Below are 22479 nucleotides of genomic sequence, written 5' to 3'. Positions count from 1 at the left end.
GGAGGCAGGGGGAAGTGCCACATACGGTGGCATTCTCTGGAGCAGCAGGCTGAATCAAGCTGCTGGCAAATGGAATAGGCAGATAAACACCGTTTCATAGAATCACAGAATAGTTTGGGTGGGAAAGGACCTTTAAAGCTCCTCTAGTCCAACCCCCTGCCACGAGCAGGGACATCTCCAACTCAAGCAGGCTGCTCAGAGCCCCGTCCAACCTGGCCTTGAACATTTCCAGGGATGGGGCATCTACCAGAATTGGTTTTAGACCCTTCCACTACTGAGAGCAGCCAGAGACTTGCAGCCCCCTCTTCCACAGCTCAGCTCTCGCACTTCAGCACCACTTGGGTTTGAACCATCCCCCTGCACTGCCTTTGCCCCCAAGCCAAGCCAAGCCCCAGGATGGGGTCTGCAGCTTTCTTTGGGAAAGGACCCTCACCCGCGGCAGCGGCGGGGCCTCGGCTCGCGAGCTCCAAGACGCTGGGAGCACCTACCTTTGCTTCTGGTGGATGGGCTGCTGCCTCATCGCCATGTACTGGGTGTCCTCCTGCAAGCGGTTCAGCGGGGACTCTGGTTTTAGACGGATCCCGTAATAATGATATTTGGAGTTTCCCCTGGAAGTATCAGCGTTGAAATTGCTCAGTGTAAGCTAGTCAATGGAAGGGACATTGTAGCCCTGCAGTTTACTCTTAGGCTTGTTTTGACAATACACCCTACTTCTTACAGCATATGTCGGTTTGCTGCCAAGCACTGTTTGAATGGCTGAACTAATGAATGCCATCATCCCCTATAAAATTTAAAACCACATGTCACAAAGTTCAGTGACATCCACATTTAAAACCCAGCAAGGTTTGTTCCAAGTAACCCATGGTAACTGGAGAAGAAGAGACAAGTGTTACAATACAAAGTGTTATTAAACAGAATGACAGAAAGACCTCAGGGGACACTTTGCTATTTGATTTGGGTTTAAGGATTTGTTTTTTCCATAAAAACAAACTTCCATCTTTATCTACACTTGGATAAAATAAGCCTGACTGAATAGTCAACTATGATAAGAAAAATGTCTGTCCGTTGCCAGCACTTTCACAGCAATGGCAACGGGCTTTGATGTGGCTTTGTTCTTGGAGTTGCTCATTTTTGCAGTTTTGTAAAAACTGAAAGCTGTTTGTAAGCAAAATTCTTTTTCCTTTGCTGGTCAGTAAAGCTGCTGAGATGCTCCTTAGGAGAATGTCTTGCCATCCCATTAGACAGATGTGTCAGTTAAATTTTTCCACCAAACTGGAATTTTTTAGTCCCCAAGCGTCTGCTTTTGGGAGCGAGAAGGACAATTATGCAGCCATGGATACATGACGACAGTATGTCCAACTTGGCTTTAGCCAATTTGTCACTAACAACGGCTGAGCTGAGTCCTCAGTGGAAGAGGGGACCGAGCCAGGGGAGCAGCAGCAGGGTCCCCAGAGCCCTCTCATTGGGCTTGCTTAAAATTCATTTGCTGTGTCACTATGACAGGGTCTGAAGGCATCTTAATTCCAAAGATGCTTCCCATTGGAAAACTACACAGAGAAATTTAAGAGAGGAATATTTGTCAAAGAATTAACCCCTTCTTCCTTGTTGGGGGAATTTTCTCTTCTCAAGGGGACAGTTGAATCATTCAGTCTTTGTCCCTGTGCCAAAGGGGTTTACACACACTGAGAGCTCAGGTATGAAGTACACTTCGGCCATGTCTTAAGTGATTTGAAATGCCTGCAGATTAAATAACAGCTGCATTTATAATCTAAATGAATGAATACAAAAATAGTGGTGGACAGCTATTTCCATATTTATTGAAGTTTACTGTGTCCTTCCCAGTCTGCACATCTGCAATTTTAAGTGGGTTTTTTGCTTGTTTGTTTTTTCTTTAATCCTTGATGGGATTAAAGAATTTCTCTCCTCTAAAGAAATTATTTCAGAGCTTTGGCACTTGAACCAATCTACAGAAATCCAAACTCTCCCCTGCTCTTCCTAAAACTGTTGCCTCCAGATTCCAGCTGTGGTATGCCCCGGACACATCTGGTTTTGTTCTCATTTAGAAGTCCAAATATCTTGAATTGTATTATAAAATCTTACAAAATCAGAGCAATCACTGTTTCTTTAGTGTATTAGCTACTTTTTTTTATATTAGAAGCTGGGATAAAATGCAAACTCAGTTGTGAAAGCTGTGCAGACACTTTGGATGCTCCCTTGAAGGGCACAGATGTAATTACAGCAAGTATGCTTTATTATGTTACGCTTTTGTTGTAACATCATATGGATCTTTGATGTTTTAAAAGAAAAGATTCTGTCACAAGATTCAGCCTGCTGCTTTGGGTATTTAGGAAAAAAGACATTTACATCTGTACAGCTTGTCTGCATCAAAGACGTGGGCACAGGTTCTGTGATGGAGGAACTTTACTGAACGGAGAAACCGTTTCACAGCACCAGAATTTTGGGCTCTGCAACTGACAGTGACAATTGTGAAGATGAGTTATGTCATCTTTCTGAGACAGGAATGGAATGAGAAGCAGCCTAGGTTCAAATAAAATATTCTTAGACTCCTTAGGAAGCGGACTTAGACCAAATTCCACCGTGCAGCTGGAGAAGGCACTGCCACCACAGACCTGGAGCCTGTCTGAAATTAACTGTATTGTCAAGCCTCTCACACCACTGATTCACAGTGAGAAAGCAGCTTTGCCTCACAACACACAGAAATTACTTCTGTGCCTCAGAATAGCAATTTCTTTTCCCACAAGATCATGGCTGGTTGTTTCCGTAGATCTCAGAAGAAAGACCTGTGCCTGCTAAATGATGCTCGGTAAGTTCTCGCTACGCATCAGAAAAGTTGTAGGAGGGTTTTTTTTTTATTTAAATGTAGATTCCTACCAACCTGGTTCCCAGGCGGCGAGTCCTCAGCCCCATGAACACCGAACGGATCAGTTTTCCGAAGGAAGCGGCGTTCACTGGATCCAGTTTGTGCTCCTGGCAGTGCCGCAGGTAATGGTTGTAGAGAGAGCTCCTGGGAAGGCTGACGCCCTCCGCCGTCTCGTAGTTGTCCAACAACCACTGGAGCTTTATGTATGGAAAACATAAATAAAGAACACATGAAAGTCTAAAGAGGGCTGGAACGGGCTGTGTCAAACAATGTCAATGCTTAAACGTCAGGTGAGCCCATCTGACATTGAGTTCAAGAGAACTTAAGGCTGGGTAGTTAATTTCTGTAAGTTAATTTAAATAACTTATGCTGGTTGCATTTTTATAAAAGTAAAAGGACCCCCAGCCCAAAGCTAATAACCCAAACAAAAACGCTGTCAGATTTTGCAAAAGCATTAAAACATAGTCTGCCTGCCATCTCAGTGTCCACCTTGGATTCGGATTAATTCCTGCAGAGCCAAAATAAAGCTGGAAGAACTCATGTTTTCCAAGAATAAAGATGTTAAGATACCGCCTAAGAGGAATAAATTTCAGGGGAACCAAACATGCTGCAAAGCCTTTATTAATTTGAAGATTGGCATGTCTGCAACTGTTCCCTTAACAATAAAATTAACGGTTACCAAAGCAACCTTAAGAATCTGAAGGGGTCCATCTATTTTTCAAAATTTACTGTCTGAACTTCTTTTGACATTTGTGTTGATTAAAGATTGCAATTAATATAAATTACTTATACCCTGTCGGTCTGAAAGGGCAGGCCTGGCACACAATGTCAGCACAGGAATTAAAATGCAAAAAGACAAAATCCCCAATCTGTTTCAGTTGGCTAAATGACTTCAGCATCAATAAATAAGTGTTATATTAAGTGAATTTTTGAAGGAACTAGATGAACGAATGGACTGAAGTTAATAGCTTTGGGAAGAGCCCTTTAATCGTCGTTAGGGACATTTGGGATTAACATTTTCAAGACTTCCCGCTCCACCCAGGCCTCCATCCTCGCATGCACAAGAAGCACAGCTCCACCAGAAGCAGCTGCACTCGCAGCAGATCAGCGGCCAAACAAGACTCAGGTTATGGATGCCAAAACATGAGCCACATCATCTCCTTCTAACAAATAGTTCAAGCGCATATTGTAATTAAGCCCAAACAAGTCTAGAAATCAGCGGGATTTAACCATGCCCATGGATGTACAAGTTGGCCCGTGCTAAGTCCTCTCCACTCGTTCTCCAGTATCTGGCTCTCTTCTACTGTTTTCTCTTGGTGAAACTTTGGGCTCCCAATTCACCGCTATACTCACGTTTTCTATCAATAACTCTGTGAAAATACAACCTGAAATGTGCAAAGACATCTCTGACACCTCACTCCATTGAGTTATTTTCAGTTTACGTGTTTCATACCCAACTTTGCTCTCACACAAAGGCTTTTCACCACCTATGAATGTACGTTCCGTGGTTATCACTCACGTATCCAAATTTAAACTTCTGCTACATAAAATGAGCTGAATCCAAAGCTGTACAGTTAAAACTGTTTCATTCATTAGCTGGGTTTGATCCAAAGCAACCACAGGTTCAGATGACTGGATCCATCATTTTTGGTGGCCACAGCTGGAAGAAGAAAAACCATTTTCCCCTCTGTCCTGCTGTTTACAGAGCTGCTTGTCACCTTCCCACCTCCCTCCAGTGACACATCACCTAAGACACTCTTTGATGTGTTCTTCCACAGATTAAGACCTTTCTGACCTCGGTGTTTGCTAACGATCCGCGTCCCTTTGTGCTCTCACCTGCAGAAGAGACATCCCTGGGAAACCCTCGAGAGCCGTTCTGTAGCCCTGAGCCTCCCCCACCCGTTAAGCTAGCTCTAACAAAAGTGGTTTTGACATAAAAGACCATCAGGACCTCAGTTTTCAAGTAGTCCACATCTGTGCTAATTTTGGCCCATCCCCTGTATTTAAAAGATTAATAATTAAAAAGGTTTGTGGGGTTTTTTTAAAACCATTTATTTTATTTATCCTACAGAAGATACAGAATGTGGACCAGCTATTTATTTTCTAAACCTGTTCTAATTCCAAGCCTTAAAAAAAAATATAAAAGTTGCATGTTACTACGGAAAATTCATATATAGGTAAAACCCTTTCATTTAAATTTGATCCTGGACAATTTCAGTCTAATCCCAGGTACTTCTAGAATATTCCCTTCATCTTCCAGCTTTCTTCTTCTGCAAGTGTCTTTTTATACTCCTTTAAACATTACAGAGTTTCACAATATGAACTCCCACTATTGAATTAGAAATCTATTACGAAACGCACAAAAGAGCCTAAAAAAGAAATCTGTCAGAATATAATTTTGAAAACATGATTTTTGCTCTTCCTGCATTAGTAATAACAGATCAGGCACTTAAAATGAGAACATTAAAGATTCTTTGCATTTGTGTCCCTTTTTCTGTTTACTTTTTGAATTTTGCTCAGTTGTGACGACAAGATATTCTACAACTTCATTTCTGTTTATACTGCAATCAGGTTCCAATAATATCACTACGCAGCTGTATGCTGCTGTTTGTTATAGGCACTACAGGGGAACATTTAAACTTCATTTCTCCTTTAACTTTATTTCTATTGACTGTTTGTTTTGATTTAAAAAAAAAATCTTTAGCAAAAACCTTGTTCTTGTTCGATTCAAGGGTGGCACTTTAAGAATGGAAAAAACGGTACATGAGGCTCTCTGAGAAAAAAAAACACCACCTTTTTTTTTCTGAAAGTCCAGGTTTGGAGAGGTTTTCTTATGGGCACTTCTATGAAAAAGAAACCAATGAAGACACACATTTGTAGCTCACATTTAAGGTGTTTTTATCTGAAACTAAAAGGAGCAGGTTCCTAAGTCCCTGCTCAGTCCAGCTCAGAGTTAGGACGGACCCCCGACCACCCGTGTGCCTGCTGAGCATCCTGAGCTCGGGGAGAAATGCTTCCCTTGCACCAGGAGTTCCCTGCTCAACCCCACCGATCCTTTGCAATTAAAGTTTCATCAGAACCTATATATTTTCTTCAAAAGTCTCTTTTCTAGAACAAGTGCCTGTCAGCTCTGGTCCCTTGCATAGTTAAGCCCCGAGCCATCCGTGTACATGAGCACAAGCTCCAGCATCGCCTTTCTCCACCAAGCAGGAGATTCATCCTTCCTTAGGTCATTACATTCCTCCCCCGGCCAAGGGAGAATTATTCCCTTTAACAGGTTTCCTACTTTTCTGTTCAGTCTCATTTTAGGTGTTTCCACCTAAACACCATTTAGGGGTAAGACCTTTTCCTCAGTGGAAAAACTCCATCAGCACCTACCCTAAGAGCCCTGCCACCCACAGGAAGGAAGTCCAACAGGTTTTGGGGGGTTTATTTTGGTTTTTTGGGTTTGTTTTTTTTTTTACAGGCAGTGAGGAAAAGATACATCGTCCCCCTACTCCTATGAGTGCTATGGATATCTAGGAGCTGCAGGGCCTCAGGCAGATTATAGCTTCCTACTGCTTCCTTATGTGCCTAGCTTTAGGCACTTGTGTACAAAAATTTTAGTCATTTTTCTCAAATTTCTTTGTATCATCTGCAAGCTCATAATTGGAAAGAAGTAATCCTCTGACCCAGCGACTCTGGAGTATTCTTGTGAACAGAGCTTTTTCAGTAACAGTAATAGATTGACATGATTTCACTAGAAACATCATGTGTCATGGGTATTAACATTAGCTTAGGCTTCCAAATTTGATATTTCAAGTGCACTTAAATAACCTCTCAGAGAGCTTTTGAAGCTAAATTATCAAGTGTGGCTCCATTTCACATTGACTTTGTTTCAACAGCATTATGTAAAAAATTCCCTCTTGACTGATACCCCTTTATTTAAAAAAAAACCCAAACAAAACCAAACAAAAATTTCTGGCATGAAACATTCTGACAGCAACAAAATAAACCATTATCCCAAGAATTTACAGATTTGCAAAATGTGAAATTTGAAACAAGAGACAGAACACTTAATGAAAAACTCTGTGACCTTAAGACTAAAAGCAATTAAGTCACACCCAATAGTGCAGTCAGCGTTATCTTGCAACTTCCTTGGCTACCAGCTTTTGTCAAGCTCCTCTTTTGCTTTCAGCCTTGACAAATCACAGTCACCTGCAGCTTCACTTTCTGGTTCTCACAAAATCTGGTGTCAGTCACACAAGCATTTGGGGTAGATACTCCTCTGTCTGGTTTTTTGTTTTGTTTTTTAAACATAAAAGAGGTGGGAACTGAAACATCCCGGATAGCAGAAACCCTTGTAACACAGCACGTGCCAGGGGACAAGTGCAGAGAGGTTCTGGGCTGCACAATCCTCGGGCTGTCCCTCACACTGTGGCTGGGAGTAACCTCTGGCAGCCTCCCGTCTCCGGGTGGTAGATGCCCCATCCCTGGAAACGTTCAAGGCCAGGTTGGACGGGGCTCTGAGCAACCTGCTCGAGTTGAAGATGTCCCTGCTCAGGGCAGGGGGTTGGACTAGAGGAGCTTTAAAGGTCCCTTCCCACCCAAACTATTCTATGATTCTGTGATTCCAGCCCTGCCTCCTACTCAAACCAGGGCTCACTTCCAAGGGTGGTCAGGTCCCTCGGTCCAGTCAAACGGCTCATTCAGTCGAGCCCTGAGAACGTCCCCGGGCAGAGGCCACACAGCCTCCCGGGGCAGCGGCACCGACCTTCCTCCAGCTCTGGGAGGAGATTGCCCGATGCGGTTCTGCAGCGTGCTGCGTTTCCGACAGGCACGGCTCGTACCATCGCCTCCTCGTTATTCCCACATGCCCACAGACATCGCCCCGTGCCCTGGGAAGGCAGAGCAAGGCCACCGGAGGTTCACAGGGCAGCAAGGGCCCCCCGAGTTTCCTTGGCTCAGGCTCTGCGCCTGGGCAGAGGGAATTACCCAGCCCTGCCCAGGGCAGCACATCGCTTGAGCCCGGACTGACAATTTCAGCAGGGACAAGCAGAAAGCTGATGTGTACACACATGCTCGGGAAGTAGTTTATTTGCTTTAGAATTTATAAGAGAACTTAAGCCTTATGTCAAACTATGAACTGTAACCTGAGAAGAGAAACATTAAGTTCTTTACTTCTACCCTGCAAGACAAGGGTGGGGAAGATCTGGTCAGAGGCTGGATCAGGCCCCAACTCCATCCTGCACAGCCTGCGGCCAGATGAAATCTCTTTTCTATCTTTGTTTTCTTTCCTCTGCTCTTTTTCTGCTTTTCTTCAAACCTCCTTCAATACCACATCACAACCCACCCCGTCCTGCTCTGGTCTGTCCCTTTCTGCGCTGGGACAAACAAAAAAAATTCTGCAGAGCAACATCATCCTTAAGACAAATCTGCACAGCGCTCGGGGCACAGAACGGGCGTGTGAGCACGGCCACAGCCTGGGACAGGAAGGATGCACAGAGATGCTCAGAACAGGAGCATCTGATTCTGTAGGTTTGTGTTTCCCCAGCTTCAACAAAGAAACCTTCAATTTCTAGAAGCTGAAATAAGGATCCAGCTCATCCAGGAGCCCTGGCTTGGAGTTCAACATCAGCTTAAGAGAATCAGACTGTTAGGTTTAATGTTCCTTTTGTTTTCTCAGGCTGTTTCTCTAGGGTGAAGAGGTCAAAGATTTTTTTTTACAGGACCTAAGAATGACAACAGATCTGCCCTCAAATTCAAAGCAAAAGGAAATCTGTTAGAATAACAAAGTACCACTTTATGTACTGTGATTTATCAGTGCAGAACATGCTTCAGCCTAATCCAAAACACAGTGAAGTCAAGGCAAGAGCGACGACTTCAACAGGACTTGAATTAGACCCTTCAAATCTCACACAAGCATGTGCTCACTATTAAGTGTTACTGCAGGGGAGCCATAAACCATGATGCAGAAGGCCCAGTAGAATAGTGGGAACTTCACACAAAGCAGGGAAATCGTTGGCATAGTGAGAAGAGAGAGGTCTAGCAAATGGTTTTAGCATAGCATTGTGACAGTAATGGTCTTCCTGAGGCACAGAAAGAGGCAATAAAGGCATTCACAGGAGTAGGATTTTGGTATGCGCTATCTAAGGGATATCTGTGATGATTCACGCCAAGTTATTGCTGTAGAATTGCAAGTTATTTTCCAGCCATCTTTCAATTCCAGTGCAAGGAAAGAACTTCCTCAAATGTGTTTATCTAATTGCCAGCAATTTCCATTGCAAGGCAGATGAAATAAATAAACACAGGGTAGAGGTAGTTAACAGAATCCAGAGCATCTCATAAACAAACATTAACATCACGGCACTTTTTGCAGATTCTTTTTTCTTGGGAAGAGGCCGTTTTGGGCAGCACAGCTGAATCACAGGCTGCTTTCAGTGGCTCGTGCTGTTGAATACACCAAAGGGCTACAAATAATGCTCCTACCAAAGCAGGAAAAAGGTTGTAAATTCCGATTGTAACTTACATGGCTGTTGAGCAAACTGCTTTTGTGTGATGTAATCCCTTCATTTTTTTGTAGGTTTTCAATCGCCATTTCAAGCTAAAGAAAATGTGCACAGGGGAAAAAAAAAGGAAAAAAGAAAAAGAAAGGAAATCAGATAGTTAGCAACAGCCAGGATTATTATTTCTTTATTAATATTTGAATGATTAATGCTTTATATCAACAGGCTTGTGAAAAAGAGGTACAGATGAGGCACAGTCCTTATGGGATGAAGCTGCAGAGACGTTATTGGATGCCATGCAAACTAGCAACACAGCAAGAATCCCTATTAGGGTGAAAGAGCGAGACCAGGGGGCTTTTGATCTTCCACTATATGCACTGCCCATTTAGAAAAGAGAAGCAGTTTTCCATCTCCTTTCCCCTTCGTGCCTAGACTAAAACACACCAGACAGATACGCTGCAGCAGGTCAAAGGAGATTTGCTACAGAGAAGGTGCATTTTAGGCAGATCTTTCAAGGAAGACTGGAAGTAATGACTTTGGTTATTATTACTTCTTAACGTTTTGACAAAACACTAATGGCAACTAAATAAAACAGGGGCACAAGGAGGGCTGACACACAGACTGCCTAAGCTGGAATGGGTAAGAGCTCTTTGCTGCTGAAGAGAACTGCAAAAAGACTCTGAAGGGAGAAGACAGTTTTCAGTTAAGTGAGCTTCTTCCCACAAAGACATGCTGGCACATCTTGATGCTACTTGTGCTCATTTCCATTGATCTGAGCTTCTGCAAGCAGAGTCACGGTGAGGCATTCTGGCCCCTGACGAGCCCCTGTGCTTCCCTCTGTATAGCTTCTGTTCTAAACTCAGCCCAGCTGTGGCTGCTGCCTCATGCTCCGTCCGACCCTCTCCTGGACCATTCTTGTCTTCTCCTTTCTGCTACTGGAGCTCCCTTTGCAATCTCTAGGAAACTACTTAGCAGATGTCTGCTGGTTCCAGAGCTTTAGTGCTCCTGAGCACAAGGTTTTTGTAAATGAGGAATGAAAAAAAAATAACCCGAACAAAAAAAAAAAATCTATTAAGGGACTCGCAGGAGCAGAACCTGCTCCAGTAGATGTTTTCAAAACCCTGTTATCTGTGACTTGTTAGGGCAGGCAGGGCAAGGCAGCACACATCAGCCAGTAAAACTTGCAGCCAGCAGCTATCTCGAGCATCTGTCCTCATTGTACATGCATGGTTGTGCACTCATCCGTAGGCACATGCACAAAGCGTTGCACAATGATCTGGGAGAACAGAACAAATCAGATCTAACTTCTGAAGTAGCATTCAGCAACCAAAGACAGTCTGTGCCATATCCATGTCTGAACGTGATACTCTGTCCGAGCCCCTCCACCACACGTCCCTTGGTTTCCATCCAAAAGTGCCATCACTGTGGCAAGAAGTTATCACTGCATCCAAAAAAGGGTCAGTCTAAGACTATGTGTCAGTGGTTTTTGAGAAAACTGTCTTAACACTGTGAAGTACCATGAGGAACCAAAGCCTGATTGCTGATGCAGCCTTCAGGAAATGAGTCAGTGTTAGAGGGAGACACCATTTCCTTCCTCTGTTCAAGGAGCAGCACAGTGCCAGTTGAGCAACACCTCTTACGCAAACACACAAACACTGCCTGTCCTTCTGGCATTTTGGTAAGTGTCCCATGCAAACGGACACCCTGCATCTGCAGAAAAAGTATTACAGGGGAAAGACTAAAAGCTCTTAAACAGCCCTGCACGAAGGTGAGGAGCTCTGAGGACCTACTTCTGGGAGGTCTCAAGGATTTCCTCTCGGTATAGCCTGCTTTAAATGAAGATTAACAGTGCTCTGTTGGCACAGACATTGAATGGAACCGCTTCATGTGCTGTGTCAGTCCATTTGATGGAGCAGAACATCATTATTCCAGCAAATATGGAAGACGGGTTTCTTTAAATATTTGAAGATCTTACTTTAGTGTACATACAGTCTTTACCAACCATCCCTCAACCTCCTGAGGCAGCTCTTACACCATTGCTAAATCTGAAGCACTATCTAGTTCCAGTCTCCTCTGAAGATAGATACTCTCCTCGCTTTCGAGGTTTCAGTGCCGGCTCTGCCTCAAGCATTCAACACCCTCCAAGCCCTCTTGCTTCCCCATTCCTTGCAGCTGCCTCTCCTGTTGCCAAGCCCTCACATTGCTGGCCACCTGGACATCCATCCCCTTTGCACTACACCCCCAAGGCCACATGCAAACACTAGTCTTCCTTGGCTACATTTGCACGAGCTGTAACTTTCTTTCTCTCCACAAAGCTCTTAATTCTGCCCCAAACACTTTCTGCCAGGACTACAGCCTCTCTGGCCTCTTTAACACCAGCCTTTCCTATTCTCTGTTTAAGCAAGACATTGCAATGAAAAATAATGTTTCTACCCATTGATTTAATTTAGTCATTGCTCTCCTTAAGCCTTCCACTACCTGTCCACCCATTATTATGTGAAATTTAAAGCAGTTATCATGGCCCTGCTCTATCCCTCTTCAGCTCTGGTCTGTGCTGAAAGAACTGAAAGCTACACACAGACACATCCCTATATTGTCTTCCCTCCACTATTTCACTCTCTCAAGCCCTTCCACAAGAGCCACAGACGTTCTGTGTTAAAATACCTTCAGAAAGTTCGTTCCTACATGCAACAGCGTGAATTTATTTCAGAAGCATTTTCATAAAGGTCACTTCCTAAATCCTTTTTTTTGTTGAACAGCCTTCTCATGCGATAGGCAGCTACAAACCAAATCTGTTCATGGGACATTTCTATTGACATATATTCTACTTGGGCTTTTTACATTGTGCCCATCATCATGGAAATTAAAAAAAAAAAAAACAAAAACAACCAAAAAGCAAGAGTAATGTTGTGCAGCTTTGCAAGATGCAGTCTCACACAGGTGACAAGATCAGCAGCTACTTCCTTCAAAATAACAAGCTTGAGCATCAGAAGATGGTCCAATGCCAGTTTGTAACTATGAACAGTTAAAATAGACACACACACAATTCTCACACAAGAAATGAACCCCAACTAATCCAGATGCAGCTGTCATTTTCTCTTCCACCCAAAGCTAAGGACCTTTCCCCTACTTCTATCTAAGGCAGAGCACATTTACTCCAGGATCAAAGGCAACCTTTTAAGGCACAAAGATTCAAAACCCATGAAGTCTATACACTAAAACTCTGTGGGAAAAGAAAGTACAACCTAACCAGCCAGATTTTCAAGAGTACTCAGTGGCAAACGGCTCCTGTTTTTCTCCCTGGATGGTGCTGTTCACATTTTAAAATCTGGCCACATACACTGACTTACACCTACATTTGTAATTATGTTTACATACAAACGTATAAACACACATAAGTCAGTCTGGAAAGGAAGGTGAGCAGTGTCCCAGAAAACGAGCTCCAAACTCCTGGCAGCAGCTGCTACTAAGGGCTGGGAGATTCTCACATAAAAGCCCTGGGAGCTTCTAGCTGCAAAAAGGCTGGTTTGGGTTAATAGTTGTATCCCCAATTCCCACACAGCGGTATAGCTGTGCTTCTAGCAACCTGGCACCTCGACTGACAGTTGGAGGGACATGATTTTAAAAAATTAGAGCTTTAAAACATTTCTGTTTGATCAGTATTATCCCTAAAATACATTTTCTGTAACATATAGCATGGAAAGAATACACAATGGTGCAAGGAGATACGTACAAAGACTTTTTGATCACTGTGCATTTGGCATGATCAGCTTGACATACCTTGTGTGCTAATTATCCACTGTATTAATAATGGATTTTTCAGGTCTTTTCATAATTAAAAATATATTTATATATTTCTTTATTTTGAGTAAGTCAAGCCCCGTGTTCAGATGTTACACTTACTAGAAAATGTAAATGTAGACAATTCTTTTGAATTGGAAAGTCAAAACATTTTGCTCGGGATAAAAAACCAAACCCCCCCGAGAATTTTCTCTTATCTCCATGCTGCATAATTTCAGTGATCCACTCAGAAAGTTTGACAAGCTTCTGCCCAGCAGCATGAGACACATTCCAAACTCCCGTTGAAAAATATCTGTAGTACACCAGTGTCTATTCTCTCCCTTGCATTTGCATGGCATGTTATACAGACATATACACAGTGATAACGATAGGAAGTTTTATTTTCTGAAGGTTTTTCAGTTCCCTTGGAATAATTCCTGGCCCCCGATCTGCAACATCTGCAGGGCTACATACCGTTGCTGGAGAGGAGCGTGAAGTATGTGACAGAGAATGTCTAGTGTTTTCCATCCCCCCATGAATGAGATAGGCTCCCGAGCCGGAGAGGATCGGACTTCCCCCAATGTCCATGGTGATGCCCACCATGTTGTGAGAGGGAATGGCTGTAGGAGAGGATGCCGCTGTAGTCACCTGAGCTCCACCTCCCTGCGGTTCGAAATAGGATGCTGCGCTGCTGGGGGCGTAAATCTGAGTTTCGGTGTTGTAGGAGTAGGTGGCTCGTCTGTCAAAGGAATAACAGGGTCAGGAGGTGGTGAGGAGCTGGCAGATCTAATCTCATAGACAATAGTTTCCGAAATCTGGACCACCTTTCGAAAAAAACTCGACTCCATTGTTGGTGGGATTTGCCCCATTAAAATTGAACCCCGTGCTGTAGAAGTCAGTCCTAATAATGTTAATCAGTCCCAGGACAGCCCTGGAGCTGAGGCCCACAGCCACAGCGAGAGCCCAGAGCCCAGGAATTGCTCTGTAGCCACTGCAGGCAACCTCAGTGCCAAAGGCTGAGAGCGCTCCGGAGGGCAGCAGGGCCAAAGCAGGGGGCACAGCGGACAGGGAGGAGGAAGAGGAAACCTTACAGAACCCCCTTCTTCCTCGAGCAGTTATGCTGCGGTTCCTAAAGCCACCCCACCTCACCACACACACACAGTGGGCTGGGCAGAGGAAAATACTGGACCCTTTTCTGTGGCAGGATTCCCTGGAGAACAGTCCCTCCGTGAGGACAACACCTCCTGCAAGGCTGGAGTCTGGCTGAAACTACCCCCACGCACACAACGTAGCATGTAAAACGGTTGTTCCTCCTCTTCCTCCTTTTCACGGCGAGCAGTGCCAGCAGCAGCACCAGGGTGGAAGGAGCCTGGGAGGACCGAAGGGCTCAATCCAGCTGGGAGGGGAACAGGGCTCTGCTACAGCCAACAAGGGACTCTTACATGGTTCCATTGGTATAAACAGCTTCTCCTCCTTCCACATACTGGACCTGGGTTGGATAGACGTGCTGCACGGATTGCACCTGAAACAAGCATCATAAACTCAACTTACAGATATGTTATTGCCTAGAAACAGCAGAAGAAATTGCATATTACATCCTTAAACAACTCTCGACCTTACCTTGACATTTAGGCTTTCTTTTTAAAAGAAAAAGAAAAAGCAAACAAAAACCCCACATGCTTAGGAATCCCAAAGGATGTATTTATTTTAAAAGGTCAGATTAAAATAAATAAATAAGTAGTTGCTCCGTGAGCAGTGGAAACAATGGAGCTGGGTTTCCTCTGCACACATGTCTCAGGGCTGGTTCTCCGCTGACTAATAAGGGTGAGATCATGCTGCAGCCTTTCCTTCAGAGAGGAGGTTGGCAGTGTCCATCTGCACCCCAGCCCCCTTTTTCATTGGTCTGGGAGGGACATAGTTGCCCTCTGTCAAGTTTTTTTTCTGAAACTGAGCAACCAAATAAAAAAAATTGCTAGAGGAAAAAGTCAAGAGTCAGACTCACTGTCCACATGAAGCAGCACCATGTGCCTGGTTTCTTAGGAAACAAGGACTGTAAAAGGCAAAGTTCAGATAAATAAAAACACTTGCATGATTCTCTGTCACCTAACCTTTCTATGAAGCCACATGCAGTCAGTACATTTATTTGTGTAATTAAAAAAAATCCCAAACACTTTGCCTCTAAAAAAATCTTTACAGAGGAGGATTGCTTTTAAATGGCAATTAAAAGCATCCATCAAATCTTCACATGTATGAAAGACAACTGCTACAGTAAAAGTTCTTTCTAAACTTTAAATATCTTGTTTCTTTTGCCATCGGTCTAAGAAAGGAAGAGAGAGATGGAGAAAGCTGCTCTCACAGTGATCTCCAGTTCTCTAATTGCACACAACTCTTTAATTAAGAGCAGCACGGGTATTTCTAAGCAGCTATTTGGCACAGTTTCAAATGTTGTGTGGGACGTGGGGTCCTGTTGACACGGGGGTCCCTGCGTGGTGTCTCCCCCCGGAGATATTACCTGTTGTGGAACCTGCTGAACTCTGGGAACAGAGATTTGCTGCATCTGCGCTCCTTTGGGAGCGGAGCCTGTTGCTTGGACCAAAACCCTCTGAAAGAAGAAGATACAGTAAGATACACTTACTTTCAGTCTGTAACACAGGTGAGTTAGGTATTCTCTTTCAAACCGTCATGGAAAGCTTGCCTCCTACCCCAGCGGCAGCAGAACCCCTTACTGAGCATCCCTGCGGTCCCCATCCTTCCAGTGTAAACTGCACTGGGCACCAGCCTGAACTCAGTACCCCGAACCTGGGAAAAGCTGGATCCACATTTTCTGACACGGATCATCTTTAAGTCTCCACGGAAGGAAATAACAGCTAACAGTTGATTGACAGAAGGAGCTCAACATGAGGTTCAGTTGCAGCTAAACAAGAACCCCTCCTCACACATTCACGTTTTCCTCCTATGGCTGCAAAGTTCTTCTCCTCCAGCTGCTATACTGAACCACACTCTACCTCCTGCAACAAGAAACTACACTCTCCAAGGTGTCACAGCCCTTATGGTTTCTACCAGCACCAAAGCTCAGATGGTTCTGCTCCTCCTTTCAGTGCCACCAAGAGCACAGAAACGCTTTGTGTTGCCTTGTGGTGGTCACTGTCCTCTCCCTCTGCACTGTCACTTCCACCGTCCCCCTGCTCTTTGTGTTACTCTTGGCAGTTTGAGGTTGGACACACATCTCGTAGAGTGCTCAGCACCTGGCAGATCCAGCAAAACAAGCGTGGGGATGTGGAGGATGGAAAGAAACGACTCAGTGAGGCCCGTGGGAACAGAGCCAAGTATCAGTATGGCCTTTTAAACCAATGAGGACCTTCTCCAAGGAGACAGTCATCCTCTGTGGCTTGAGGGTTCAAAAACACCCAGCAGATTGGGCCAACAGAACAAAAAGCTGCAAAACAATCCTGTGTGAATCTTAGAAGAGACCTTGACAATCACCGGCTACCTTATACATATAAATTTATGATTTTTAGCCCTTTGACACCCTTCCAACATGCCCTTTGTAACAAGCCAGAAATTCTATTCTAGCAGAATTACAGGAATACAGTAATTGCCCAGATTTCTAGGCAGCCTCTGCATCACCAGTCCTGAGGCTGACCTTCAGCAAGTCTGGATACACTGGAGATCCTGCAGCTGAGCTAGCGGTAAGGACACGTACACTTATGCCAGCCATCACTTTGTCCATTTTCTCTCCGAAAGAGGCTGCAAACAGTGCACGATGGGAACATTATAAGCCCTTTTTCAAGTCAAGCCTTGCCAATGCCACCTACATTATAATCTCAGCAAGATCCTTTCCTCTCTCCTATTTTTTACCCATTCTCTGTCATTGCTTTTATCAAACGACACATCTCCTCCTTTGGCACAGCTGCCCAGCTCAGCTACTTGTGTAGTTTGTTACTGCCTGTCTGGTTGCTCCTACCTTCCAACCAAAAAAAATTAATCATCCCCAACCTGTAAGATGAGGCCATCCTGTTCATACAGCCTTCGCTCACACTGAAAGGAAGACCAGCTATCAACAACACCAAAGGCTTCAGCCTCACACCAGTCATGCTGCCAGTAGTTCATTCCCAGTATCTTCTTTGTCCTGCTGGTGAGAAGGGAAGGCTCTGGATGCTCCTCCTCTTCAGCAATCTTCCACAATCCTCTGGATCTTCCTTAATCCATGGAGTTCCACTCAATACTCCGTGTTATGATGATAGCACTGGCAAAGGCTGGAGGGGTAATTTCATAATCCAAAGCCAGTGGGTTTTCTAAACTTCTTTAACATGTTGTCACAGTCAAATTCACAGGAATGACTGATGATCCCCAAGATACTTGACACTACTGCTCAGCAGTATCCACATCACTGCAATACGAACAAGAAAGGTCGCCCAGAGAAACCGAAGATGGGAAGGCTGAGAGGTGACAGCGAGCTGGCCAGCTGCGCACTGGATCACACAACGTGAACGTCCACATCTCCTGGTGAATCGAATGCTCCTACCAATTCACAATTTTTAATTGTTCCTTTTCATCAGCATCCAATGGCAGCTACTTCTGCTCACTTGGGAGTTGGAGAAGGGTGTAGCTAAGTTACACCCACCCATCCTCTTATCCCTCCAGCTTCCTGCAACAGAAACTTCTTTTGATAGTTCCCCAAAAGGCATAAAAAGGAACCAGTTTTACTTAACCCTTCCTGTTTTGCACTACGTAGTTTTCATTCATCAGTTGAAGCTATCATTTCTCTCCCATCAGGAGACCTCCCAAGTGCACACCATATTCATGTATATGAATCACCAATCCCCCCTCCCCAATTTAAAATGTCAGCATCCACCTACCAAAGGAAGAGACCAGCATGTGGCTGCTCCACCCTCTCCCTGCATTAGCACTCCCCACACCTCTTCTCTCTCGAGCTTGGTACCTTATTTGCAGAGATGCCTTTAAGGACTGTTTCATTTTCTGCTTTTATTGACACACCAAATAATGACAACAGGATATTATACTGAAGCAAACACCAAACTGGCATGAAGTGACTTCCTTGGGTAGCTAAATTAAAACCTAAATCCTGTGTTTTAAAGCTTGCATATTCATAGGGCTAACACATGAAATATCAATGGCCTTTATCAACACAAAGTCCAGCAACAAGTTCCCCCCACTACCTGAATGAGTTGATTAACAATCCTCTCCCTCACATAAAAGCCCTGGATTAAAATACATCTGCCAGTCAAACAGGTCTCTTCTCCATGGAAACGGCATTCCCAGCTGTGCATACGTTACCTGCTGAGACGCTGGCACTGGCTGCACTACCGGAGCTTGGGCTGATGCTGAAGTGTGAAGTGCCACAGAAGCTGCTGGGTCTGAGCCACCCTCTGAACTCTGCATGCTCACTGCTGGGGAGAGCAGAGGCGAGATCAGCCGGGGAAACACAGCTACACACCGCAGCAAACACCCGAGCAACCCGCGGCTAAAGGGAACAAAATCCCAGTGGAAGATCCAGGGGAAGTGCTAGGAAGGAAGGTAGCTACCTACACAGAGGACTCCTTTTAGTCTTGGAGCTAATTTTAATACAGTATTATATTAAGAAAAAAGAAAGTTGCACAATTGTTCCACAGAAAGGAGAGGGAAGGAACAGAAAATGCACTTCTAAATATAACTGAAAAGTAGTGTTGGAAAATTATTGTGTCATAGTGAGGATAACTTCAGGTCTGGAAGAGTAAGAGCATATTTTAAAAATAATTTTGTCTCCCCCTCTGCCTTATCATGTTTAACTACTGCAAAAAATAAAATTAATCGAATCTAAGTACACACCTGCCAATGCTTTCATTTGAAAAGTAGGGTGGTCAGTTTGGGTTTATAATCACAACCGATAATCAAACACAAACAGCAGCAGAGCAGTGATTCACCACCATTTAAAAACCCCAAACCACCCCCGCAAAGAAACAGCTCCCCATCCGTGCCCGTGCCCCCAAATGCCATCAGCCTCACCAAGGTCCCCAAACACAGACACGCCACGGCCCTTGGGTCCTGCTGCCACACTGCAACCCTACGGAGATGACGCCCTCAGCATCTTCAAGTCACCCGAGTCCCTGTCCCAGCACTCACCCAGCACAGCTCAGCACCTCGGGAAGCATCCCAAGGGCCACACAGGAATGTCCTGGGGATGGAGAGACGGCGCTGGAGCAGGGCTGAGCACCTGCCCTGCAGCACAGGCTCTCCATCCCCCGGGTCTCCCCGCTCCCCTACGGCACTGTCCCGGCACCCCCTGCCCGTCCCCGCGGATGTTGAAGCCCAACCGCCCGATGGACACCGAGGGTTGTGCTTCCCGAGAGCAGACAATGTCATTTTGGGGTTTTTGATGTAATATGGAGGGGTGGGGGAGCCTTTTTTTCTCAGTTTCTTGTGAAAGTTCCTGTTTAAAAACCTATTTTAGGAAGGTTTCTGATGTCTCTTCAAGACCAAAAGATTCAGAAACATCCAGATTTTGAGCAGTGTCATTTCTCCTTTCTCAGCCTCGCTGCTGAGTTGAATGTAGCTTCCAACTAACAGCATGAAATCTTTTTCATTTTATTTCCCTTCTCTATCCAATATTTAAATTTTTTCCTCAACTTTGTGCAAGTTAAGAGCCAAAAGGAAAAATGAGAAACTGAGGGACACTGGGCCCTGCTCATTCGATAGCTCTTTGTGGTAAAAAGAAATGCAAGGGGGAAGTGAAGTTACAAAAATTGCCTGTTTGTTCTCCTTCAGACACTGAAAAAACCCCAAATATTTAGATTCTTCATAAAACAGTTCTTTAAGATTTTTTTCCAGTCAGTGCTGAGCCCATATTCCCACACTACCCATTAGCAAATCACAACAATTACTCTCGCAACTTCCCCAAAACCTCACAGCTTGCAAGTGATTTTCTCTTTCACATCATCTTTCTTGCATCCAGGAGAAAGAGCAGGTACAGAACCCACATAGTCACTGCTCCAAATACAGCACCAGATTAATTTAACAAGCCAGAAACAAGGCAAAGAAATTCAGTCACTATTTATCACCATTCGTGCCCCTCTGTAGGCCCCAAGTCTGCCCGTAGCAGACGTGCACGACCCCATTCCCTGCAGCTCCTCTATATATAAAGGCAGCACCTGCTTCTCCCCATCACTGCCTCTGCATGGTTTTTAGCCAAAAACTCTTCGTGAGAAGATACCAGTTGCAAGAGCACTGTGAGATCATGAAAATAATAATTCTCGCAGTAAATTAATGAAATAGCCTTCTACCTGTTCCAGCCCAAAATCATTTGCAACTAAACGTTTGCCCAATGTTTGGCAAAGGTTGCAGGTTTATAAACCTGCTCAGGCAGAAGAGAGGGGTCACTTTTAGCATACATATTCTTCTAACTTTTGTGAGAGTTTTACTGTCTATCATTTGTGCCCAGGGCTCCATTTCACAGCTTTCTAGGGTTTTGTGAGTGGAAAAATATAGCATGGTGAGGTTACAGAAGAAAGGTGGGTAAGTTGCCAAATATATTTTAATGATCTATTTGAGAATGGTTGTGGCAGGGTCAGCTCTTGGCATTTCAGCTCTACAGAAAGGTCTCTTTTCAAGTGTAGTTATAATCAGAAAAGGACACTCGGAAGAGGTGCCTATCTCAAAATTACCACCTACTCATCTCTGCTGATAAATTTTATCTTCTGGTTTCCCTCAGTGACCAAAAGAGACCAGAGAGAGGCAGCAGGGTGGAAGATGAATTGTCTGCTGCCAAAATAAATCATCAATGTTATTTCCAGATTTGTTACAAAACGCAGACTCTGTTAATGATGACAACCAAGCCAGACACAAAGACTCCGACGCAATCTGCAGCTGGTACTTCCAGACAAGGTAGACAGACCCAGTACTGGACCGCCAAGGCACACGTACAAGACTTATTATTATTTGTTTATCAGTGAAACATCCTGGATAAAGAATAAGTCGTTTCCCATTAAAGCCATCCTGTGCTTTCTGAGAATTGGAGATGGATACGTGTACGCCATCTGCTAACATTAGTTTGCGCTGACGAGAAGCTGACAACGTAACAGAATTCCTACACTCTGAGAGACCACTGCAAGGTGTTAGGAAGCTTTGCTGATGTTCTGGGAGCACAGCTACCAGGTGAGCCCGCACCTGAGCCAAGGCTCCAGAGGATGGATAAAGCATCGGCTTTCAAGGAGAGGAAAAGTGGCATTCCAAGTCCTGCTCTTTGCTCTTCTTGGGAGTTGTGCGTGCAAAGTAAGGAATGCCCTCGTAGCTCCATAACAAACATCGGCTGCTGGAGCTCGGCCGTCTGCTTGTGCAGCTCTTTGGCACTTCTGCCACATCCCGAAAACAAATGCCCATGAAAGGACTCGCTGCTCTCCCTCAATCTCATTTTTCACCTCCCACAGAGGAGGAAGTTTTACAGTGTTCTTGATCAGACTCTCCTATAGAGACTCAGCGGCCCAAAAGCGAGCCCTCCTGTTTCCCAGAGATCTAAGATTTGCTGCCTTCCTCTTAGATCTGGTCTAAGAAAGAGAGGTTCATCCCAGCCACGTTTGCTTCCCGCTCCTGGCTGGGTGTAGAAGGCTGTAGTGCTCTCGCAGCAGAAGTGACCGACAGAAGCTATTAAAAGGTGTCTCGTGGCTTCTGACAGCCGGTGAAAGCCTGACAGCTTGGCAGCCCCCCTGGTGCTGGGGAGTCTGCACAAACTGAGGAGCTAATTAGTAGTCAACAAAGCTGCTGGTGGGGCACAGTTGACTTTCTCCGCTCCAGGGCTCCTTACCAGGTTAAGGAGAGCAGAAAGACAAGTCAGGTACGCCAGGGGAATGAGCAGACAGGATCTGACCATTCATAAGGAATAAAATCGTGGTGAGAAGGGCCCTACTCGAGACAGGTAGAGACAAGTTTAAAAGGCTGGTTGCTCAACGTGGCATGTGATGTCACGTGCAGCATCACGACTGTGGAAGGCATTGCAGAAATCTGGATTCCAGGTTGCATCATCACTGAATGAATCAGGCAGATAACAAGGCTGCTGCCTCTGGAAACCTTCTGTTTACACACAGCTATCTCGGTATCCAAGCAAACAGCGGTGACAGGAAAGGAAATCCAGAAAAAGCTAATAACTTCTGGGTGCTATTTCTGGTTCTGCCACCAGCTTGCTCTGTGACCTTGAACAGGATGCTTCCCCTTCCCTGCACTTCAGTTTTCCCACTCCTAAAAAAGCCCCAATACTCCCCCAGGTAAGGTATTTTTTGAGCATTGGTCTCAGAGGGCTGTCAAAATCTGAATACATTTGAGAAAGATAAGTAGTAATATTAC

The 22479-nt window shown here is 44.7% G+C and overlaps 1 protein-coding gene across 10 annotated transcripts in view; it reads right to left on the bottom strand.

Annotated features, from left to right (window-relative positions):
- RFX2 (regulatory factor X2) overlaps nucleotides 1-22479 on the bottom strand; it is a 60706-nt gene that overhangs the window by 11214 nt on the left and 27013 nt on the right. For 3 of the 10 annotated variants that reach the window (XM_074851505.1, XM_074851495.1, XM_074851496.1), the window contains 7 exons: nucleotides 18445-18554; nucleotides 15659-15748; nucleotides 14589-14668; nucleotides 13621-13885; nucleotides 9390-9464; nucleotides 2897-3078; nucleotides 489-608 (listed from right to left, as the gene is read on the bottom strand). In XM_074851505.1, coding sequence (XP_074707606.1) covers nucleotides 489-608; nucleotides 2897-3078; nucleotides 9390-9464; nucleotides 13621-13885; nucleotides 14589-14668; nucleotides 15659-15748; nucleotides 18445-18549 — 917 coding nt within the window. In that variant the 5' untranslated portion in view covers nucleotides 18550-18554. Of the gene's footprint in view, nucleotides 1-488; nucleotides 609-2896; nucleotides 3079-9389; nucleotides 9465-13620; nucleotides 13886-14588; nucleotides 14669-15658; nucleotides 15749-17142; nucleotides 17733-18444; nucleotides 18558-19152; nucleotides 19390-22479 lie in introns of those variants that run through there. The other 7 variants (XM_074851499.1, XM_074851501.1, XM_074851498.1 and 4 more) reach the window with 7 other exon arrangements.

This window comes from Strix uralensis, chromosome 27 (assembly GCF_047716275.1).
Source record: "Strix uralensis isolate ZFMK-TIS-50842 chromosome 27, bStrUra1, whole genome shotgun sequence".
NCBI classification, from domain to species: Eukaryota; Metazoa; Chordata; class Aves; order Strigiformes; family Strigidae; genus Strix; species Strix uralensis.
This window is presented reverse-complemented; position numbering and strand designations above follow the sequence as displayed.